Here is an 8,351-nt window from a genome sequence, read left to right on the forward strand (position 1 = left end):
AAGCTATTTATCTTAAGACAATTGTCTTTGCCATAACTGAGAGTACTGTAACTGATGTTTACAATTAATTTCTGGCAACTTAAAATACTAGTGGCATTGCTGTCTAATAGTCAAATACTTCATCATAGATGGAATGTAATTATGAAATTAAAATGGCATCTTGTTTAGACTTAAATTATTTGGCAACCCTTTTCTTTCATAGATGATCAAAAGTAAACTTCCATGAATTTGGAATCCATGTGTCCAATCAATGAGAATGTCTTCAGATTAGAGTAAAATCCCAATCATATAAGGCTTCCCCATCATTTCTCAAGAAAAAGAAAAAAGGCGGGAAGTTTTACTCTCCCTTTCTTACCTTCAAACCAAAGTAAAAAAAGTAGTTTTTCACCTGGAAAGAGCATTTACTTTAAACAAGGTACAGAATGGCAAAGAAACTGACGCTGAGGCTCCCAAGCTCAGGAGATACGGGTCTTAGGACTGAAATCCTGGCTGCCTCTGGGTTACAAGGATGCCATCCTAGCAGTGCAGGTGTGCCTTGGTGCCGGGCGTACACGAGGCAGGTCCCCAGAGGAGCCAAATCATCCGTTCAGAAAGCTCGTTCCCAAACTGGCCGTGTTCTGTCCATATGTTCAGTTCTGTGTGATCTCCTAAACAGTGTGGTTCTTTATGGTGTTACCATTTGATAACCCTCATTATAAAGAGTCGGCTACTGACTGAGTTGTAATCATTTCTTGGATCCCAACACAAGACTGGCTCACCTGTTGCCAGTTGGGGTCGGGGCAAAGAGCAGTAGGAGAGATGATTAACTCCCACGTGCCATCGTTGAGAAGTTCTAGAGTAACGTGGAAAAGTTCTCAGTTATTCTGAAAGAGAAAACATCATTGTACACCATTTTTATGCTTTGATGTGTTTATCTGAATTATTATTAATCCAGAGCAAATTTTTCTCATCCATTCATTTATTCAACAAATATTTATTTGGGACTTCCCTGGCGGTCCAATGGTTAGGACTCCACTGCTTCCATTGCAGGTGGCATGGGTTGGATCCCTGGTCGGGGAACTAAAATCCTGCAAGCCGCAAGCCGTGTGGTGGGGAAAGAAAGAAAGAAAGAAGGAGAGAGAGAGAGAGAGGGAGGGAGGGAGGGAGGGAGGGAGGAAGAAAAAGCTCCATTTAAAAAAAACACAAATGTATTCAACACCTATTAAGTCACCTTCACATAGACATGTGTATATATGCACGTGTAGAAATATGTATATATGCGTATGTGTGTATATAGGTATGTGTATACCTGTGTTTTATTTGTTAAGATTTATTATTTATTTATTTATTTTATTTATTATTACTGTTTTGGCTGCATCGGGTCTTAGTTGTGGCGTGCGGCTCTTCGTTGTGGTGTGCGGGCTTCTCTCTAGCTGTGGGGCGCAGGTTCCAGAGCACGTGGGCTCTCTAGGTTGCAGCACATGGGCTCCAGTTGAGGCATGTGAGCTCAGTAGTTGTGGCACACGGACTTAGTTGCCCCGTGGCATGTGGGATCTTAGTTCCCTGACCAGGGATTGAACCCGCGTCCCCTGCATTGTAAGGCGGATTCTTTACCACTGGACCACCAGGGAAGTCCCCTGTGTTTTATATATATGTGTATAGTGTGAGTATATATATAAGGGCTGAATAATACAACTGCTTTTCTCCTGCTACCCAGCAGTCCTCAGGTAAATCTTGGGACATTCCTTAGTTGTCCAGCCTCTCTCTGGAACAGTCCATATATGACCATGATGTAGAAGTACAGACTTAACCTAATCAGTAGGAAATATGGCCCGTCTTCCCAACATCACTTTTTGCCCCTTCATTTTAACTTTGGCCACTATTTCGAGTTTTCCACAGCACCGTTCCTCTCAACAGCATGGGAAGAGTGCTGTCATCATAGGTGCGGTTAGGGAGAAAAAGCAGGCAGTGCGTGGTCCTGAAGCCCCCGGTGAGGGAGGGAACCCCAGCACTTAGCCCTTCGACCGTCAAATGGAGGAGGACACGGGGAAAAGTGCAACCAGGGTCACAGGTCTGCCCCTGCCTCTTGGGAGTTAAGAATTTCCTTTCTCAAATCTGAGAATCTAATTTTTTTCCCCCTACACATATTTTAAGGACTGGGAGAAGCACCTTCTGGATGCCAGGGCCAGCAAGCCGAGTGACTGGAACAGCGAACTGGATGGGGACTGGCAGGCGCCGATGCTGCAGAAGCCTCCATGCCAAGTGCGTGGCATCTTCTTCCCTCCAGCCCCCTCCCCACCCGTGTCCCCAGGGTCGACCCCATACAGTTTGTTGTTGCAGGATGGCCTGAAACCAGAGGGCATAGACAAAGATGTTTGGCTCCATCAGAAGATGAAAAACACCAATTATTTGACGGAATATGACCTCTCAGAATTTGAGAACATTGGTGCCATCGGACTGGAGCTTTGGCAGGTCACTTGGTTTTAAATTCGCTTTAGTTTAATAACTCTGGACTTCAGCCTAAACTCCTTAATTCACATAGCTAGTATTTGAGCTCCTGTTGTGTGCCGGGCACCCCTACCTGGACCCAAGACATACAGTCGTAGACAAAATGGACATCCTTCCTGCCCTGGGTACTTCTTGTCTGCCTTGCTGCTCCCTGGGAATTTGCCTGGAGCTGACCTTGTGGTGCCTGTCAGCTTTAGGATAAGACTGAAGATTCAGATGTAGCATGTCCAGGATGGAGCCTGAGATTCTGCATCCCCAGCAAGCTCCCTGGCGGTGCTGATGTTGCCCATCCATGGCTCACACTTTGCACAGGAAGGTTCTCGAGCATCGGTTCTCAAACATCGCTGAATGCTCGAGTCACTGGGGAGTTCTTGAAAGTCTCAGTGCCCCGGTGGTACCCCAGACCAGCTAAATCAACATCCCTGGGGGTGAGACCAGGCATCAGGAGTTTTTTTAAATGTTCTTGGTGGTCCCCATATGCAGCCAAGTTTGAGAACCAGTGCCCTGGAGGGAATAGATATTCTAGAAAAGGGTATCTGCATGTCCTACTATTGACAGCTAATCACTGTTACAGTACTGAGCAAATGACAACTGTTTATTTTGTGGAAAGTTTCATTTTTCACATCAGTAACGAAGGCCTTATTTTCATCCACAGGTGAGATCCGGAACCATCTTCGATAACTTCCTGATCACAGATGATGAAGAGTACGCTGAGAATTTTGGCAAGGCCACCTGGGGTGAAACCAAGGTACAATGAACACAATGAACTTTTCTTTCATAATTCAGTTATTTCTGTACTTAAGTCTCACGTATAGGAAAAGCCTTGATGAATTTTTACTAATGAACACCCCACCCAGATCAAGATACAGAAGGTCGCCAGAGCTCCAGGAACCTCCTCACGATCCCTCCCAGCAAGCACCCACCCCCAAAGGAATAATGGTTCCACTTCCATCGCTGTAGATGGATTTGACTCCTTTTGAAATTTATGTAAATGTAGCTACCCATTATTTATTCATTCAGGTAGTGTTGCGAAGTTCATTCATATTTTTGCATGCAGCAGTAGCTTGTTCTTCCTTTGTGAATATTCCAGAAGGTATGTATCCATTCTCTGTGGATGCAGCTTTGGGATGCTTCCAGTTTGTGGCCTCATGGATAAAGCTGTTCCCATCATTCCTGTACATGTCTTTCAATGGACACATGCCCAGGAGTGGACAGGCTGGGTCACCAGTTCTTACACAAACGTTTTCAGTGTGTCATCCTGTTTACATTCCCTTCCTCATCGTCGAGAATTTCAATTGTGTCGCATCTTTGGCCATGCTAGGTATTACTGTCAGTTGTTGTTGATGAGTCAGTTTTATTGAAGTATAATTTACATACTGTGAAATGTACAGTTCTATGAATTCTGACAAACACATATAGTTATGAAACCACCACTAAAAATCAAGATGTACAACAGTTTCACCACCCCAAAAAGTCTCCTTGTAACCAAGCCCTCCCCTACTCCAGCAATCACTGATCTGATATCCGTCCTTATAGTATTTTTGAAGTATAGTTGATTTACAATGTTGTGTTAGTTTCAGGTGTACAGCAAAGTGATTTAGTTATAAATGTATATTCTTTTTCAGATTCAGAATATATATATACTTTTTCAGATTCTTTTCCATTATAGGTTATTGCAAGATATTGAATATAGTTCCCTGTGCTATACAGTAGGTCCTTGTTGTTTATGTCCCTATAGTTTTGCCTTTTCCAGAATGTCATATAAATGGAATCATATAGTATGGAGTCTTTTTGAGCCTGCTTCTCACACCAAGCGTAGTATCTCCAAGATTCCTCCGTGTTGCTGAGGTTCACTCAGTAGTTTCTTCTTATTAGTAGTATCTTCTTATTACTGAGTAGTTTACCTGCTCACCAGCTGATGGACATTTGGGTTGTTTCCAATTTTTTTTCTTTCTTTCTTTCATTTTTTCTTTTTTGGCTGCACCACGGGGCATGCGGAATCTTAGTTCCCTGACCAGGGATCGAAGCCACACCTCTGCAGTGGCAGCAGTGGAGTCCTAACCACTGCACCACCAGGGAAGTCCCAGAGGTGTTTCCAGTTTTTAACAGTATGACCAAAGCTGCTATCAATGTTGCGTATAGTTTTTTTGTGTGGACGTGTGCTTTTATTTTTCTTGGGTAAATACCCAGGAGGGGGTTGCTGAGTTGTATGGTGTATCTTTAACTCTATGAGAAATCGCCAACCAGAGGGGCTGCACTGTTTTTCAGTCTCTCCAGTCTCACCAGCACTGGGGACTGTGGGTTTCTATAGGTGTGTAGTGGTATCTCTGATTTTGTTTGCATTTCCCTGATGACGAATGAAGGTGGGTACTGTTTCATGGCTTTTGTGGCCATTTGGAGATCCTTTTCTGTGAAATACCTGTGTTTTAAGACGTAAGTTTTGTTATTATTCAGGTATGGTGAGGCCAGCAGATCAGGAGATGACCTCCATCAAAAAGATGGTTTATTTTACTCACAGATCCCCAGAGGAGGGGCCACGCCATGCCATTCAGGGCCACATGGGGAAGCACCAGGTTTGGTCAGGTGGCAGAGGGAGAGTGTGGAAGATGTAGGCAAAAAAGTTTGTTTTGGTTTTTTGCAGGAAGGAACAGATGAAGCTGGATAAGCAGGCTTAGGATTGGCTAGTTTTAAGAATTTCAGTGGGCTCTGGGGTACTGGTTGTCTAGTACCTGGCTGTGGGATAATTAAGGCAAGGAGAAATCAGCCCTGAATTGAGCCAAGTAGTGGAGGTCGTTAGGGATGTGAGCTCTGAATGTAGTTTGCATATGAAAAGAGTGCTTTTTGGCATTTACTATCTCTAAGAATGGGCCCCCTTGGAGGGGCCATCCCTCCTGGGTCAGCAAGGCCCCAGATATCAAAGCAAGAGAAACATATGGTTGATACAGCCTGTTTATGTCACTTGCCCACTTTCGCATTGGGTTATTTGACCTTTTCTTATTTAGTTGTAGGTGTTCTTTATATATTCTGTCAAGTTCTTTGTCAGATAAGTGCATTGTAAGTGTCCTTGACCACTCTGTGCTTTGCCTTTCTATTCCCTCAAGTGTGAAGCACTCCTGTATTATTATTTTTTTTAGTGTGTATTTTGAGGCCCCTATCCTGAGAAACCAACTTAAAAACTTAGCTCTGCCTTCACATAAAGAAGATAAAATATCTTTCATCAGTACAAATTCATTTATAACTCTTTGGAGCTAGAGTACTGACACTAAAATGTATGCTTTTAATGGGCATAAACATTTTGTTTCTCATGTTGCTAAGCGCCAATAACTAAATGGTGGCGCTGCTCACCCATAAGGAGAGAGTGGTCAGTGTCTTCTGGGAGTGCCATGACTGAGAGAGAAAGGTCTTGGAGGACCCTCCACACTGTTTTAGCCAGAAACTTTGGGTTGTTAAATTGCATGCCGGTGAGTTTAAGTTAAGGGGATACACAAAACATCTTCCTGCTTTTAATCAAAATCTCCTCATTCCCTTATTTTCACTGATAAGGCGTCTTCCATGTCATGTCCGTCACACTGGGACCAACTGCAAAGCAGGTGCTTAAAATTTGAGGGCTTCCCTGGTGGCGCAGTGGTTGAGAGTCTGCCTGCCAATGCAGGGGACACGGGTTTGTGCCCCGGTCCGGGAAGATCCCACATGCCGCAGAGCAGCTGGGCCCGTGAGCCATGGCTGCTGAGCCTGCGCGTCCAGAGCCTGTGCTCCGCAATGGGAGAGGCCACAACAGTGAGAGGCCCGCGTACCGTAAAAAAAAAAAAAAAAATTGAACATTTTAAGGCATTTCAGGGGAAAATTTCCCCTCCACTGATGAAAGGTGGTTATCGCTAAGTGATTTTCTCATGAGCCCTTTCTTCTGTTTTCCTTTTTTTAAAATTATTTATTTATTTATTTTGGCTGCACCGTGTCTTAGTTGTGGCAGGCGGGCTTCTTAGTTGCGGCATGCATGCGGGATCTAATTCCCCGACCAGGGATTGAACCCCGGGCCCCCTGAACTGGAAGCGCAGAGTCTTACCCACTGGACCACCAGGAACGTCCCGAGCCACTTCTTCTTGAATCTGATTTCTGCAGCAAAGCCTTCCTAAACTCTTTTTTCAGGAATGACTATGGGACATTTCTTGACGTGTCTTCACTCATCTAACCCTTCTTTTAATCACACATGTCTGGAATTGCTCATTCAGGCTCTGAGTCCTCTTCTCATTACTCATTCACTTGTCAGCTGGTTGAAGGACCGGCCCAGGTGCTCTGGGAATAGAAGAAGGAGGGTGTATCCATTTCCTGGGGCTGCCATAACAAATCACCACAAACTTGCTGGCTTAAAACATCACAAATGTATTCTCTCCAATTCTGGAGGCCAGAATTCCAAAATCAGTATCAATAGGCTGAAATCAAGGCATCAGCAGGGCCTTGCTCCCTCTAAAGGCTCTAGGGGAGAACGCTTACTTCGCCTCTTGCAGCTCCTGATGGGTCCTGGTGCTCCTTGGTTTGTGGCCGCACCCTTCTAATCTTTGCTCCCATCTTCACATGTCCTTCTCCTCTTCTGTCTCTGTTTGTGTCAAATCTCCCTCTGCCCCTCTCTTATGAGAACATTATGATAGAATTTAGCATCCACCTGATAATCCAGTAGAAATTCTTCATCTCAACATGCTTAATTTAATCACATCTGCAAAGACCCTTTCCCCATAGGTATAAGGTTACATTTACAGGTTCCAGGAATTGGGACCTGATTACTGGGGGGTTCTTTTTCAGCCAACCCCCAGCTGGTGTGGAGGCTTCTAGAAGGCAGGGGCAGGCTGCATGCTGACACCCAATCAACCCACAGGAAGCATAATCCCCAGCTGCCGGGGTCTTTGTTTCTTTCTCCAGGGCCCAGAAAGGGAGATGGATGCCATACAGGCCAAGGAAGAAGAGAAGAAGGCCCGAGAGGAAGATGAGGATGAGCAGATGATGGGCAGGTTTGGTGGGAGAGAAAATATCTTCAAAGGATTCCACAAGAGGAATGAACTTTAATCATCCCCACCCCAGCTAAAGATGACTGGTAAAACCTTGTTTCTACTTAAATCAACATTTAAAAGCTCAAATGTCTACAGACGTGGTCATTTGTCTAATTTTCTTTGAAAAATGTTCCCATGCTTCTCGGTGGGATCGGTCTGGTTTTCCCCGAGCACCTTCCAGCCCCTCCTCCCCTACCCCAGGTACCCAGAGACATTTCCTTTGGACAAACCGAAGTGCTGGAGGAAGCCCGAGGCCAGTGAGAGTCTGGCCAAAAACACAATGCTCTTTTCTTAATCCCCAAAATGTTTTATAAATAAAAGGTGGTAAAACTTACCTTGAAAAAGGAGAACTGATGCTTTATTTCTTTGGCTTGTAAGTTACTAATAGCTTATGTGAAACTTTTCCAGTATGGAATCTTTATGCAGCATCGTTGGCGTGGAAAGGTTTTGCGTGCCTCATTTGCACGCTGCTTATTCTGGAGAACCCAGGCCTTGTGCACAGATGTTTAACATTCCATAAAGGAGCTTTTTCCCCCACTCTGTGACCCACTTCCATGGCCGTTAGTTCTCTGTAAGACAGAGGAATGAAATTCATTCTCTCAAGTGAAAATAGTGATTACTTCGCAGCTAAATTTTTTTCCTTAAATCAAACGACTTGCTTAAAAAAAAAAAAAAAAGCCACACATAGCAGCCTTCTGTTTTGAAGAGCTCTGTTTTCACGCAGAAATTTGTGTTGGAAATAATCAAATTTAGGACATCATGTTACAAATAAGCCAAATAAAATCGGAAATTATATAGAACGTATTGATAGGTGATCAGTGT

At 44.2% G+C, this 8,351-nt stretch overlaps 1 protein-coding gene across 2 annotated transcripts in view; it reads left to right on the plus strand.

Annotated features, from left to right (window-relative positions):
- Window positions 1-7,873, plus strand: part of CALR3 (calreticulin 3) — a 31,249-nt gene extending 23,376 nt beyond the window's left edge. Inside the window, exons 6-10 of one of the 2 annotated variants that reach the window (XM_049707140.1) lie at window positions 2,134-2,241; window positions 2,320-2,451; window positions 3,143-3,235; window positions 7,402-7,573; window positions 7,731-7,873. In XM_049707140.1, the coding sequence (XP_049563097.1) occupies window positions 2,134-2,241; window positions 2,320-2,451; window positions 3,143-3,235; window positions 7,402-7,545 (477 nt within the window). In that variant the 3' untranslated portion in view covers window positions 7,546-7,573; window positions 7,731-7,873. Of the gene's footprint in view, window positions 1-2,133; window positions 2,242-2,319; window positions 2,452-3,142; window positions 3,236-7,401 lie in introns of both variants that reach the window. The other variant, XM_004277599.4, reaches the window with a different exon arrangement.
- Window positions 7,874-8,351: the final 478 nt, after the last annotated feature.

The sequence above is a fragment of the Orcinus orca genome, chromosome 3 (genome assembly GCF_937001465.1).
Source record: "Orcinus orca chromosome 3, mOrcOrc1.1, whole genome shotgun sequence".
In the NCBI taxonomy this organism is placed as follows: Eukaryota; Metazoa; Chordata; class Mammalia; order Artiodactyla; family Delphinidae; genus Orcinus; species Orcinus orca.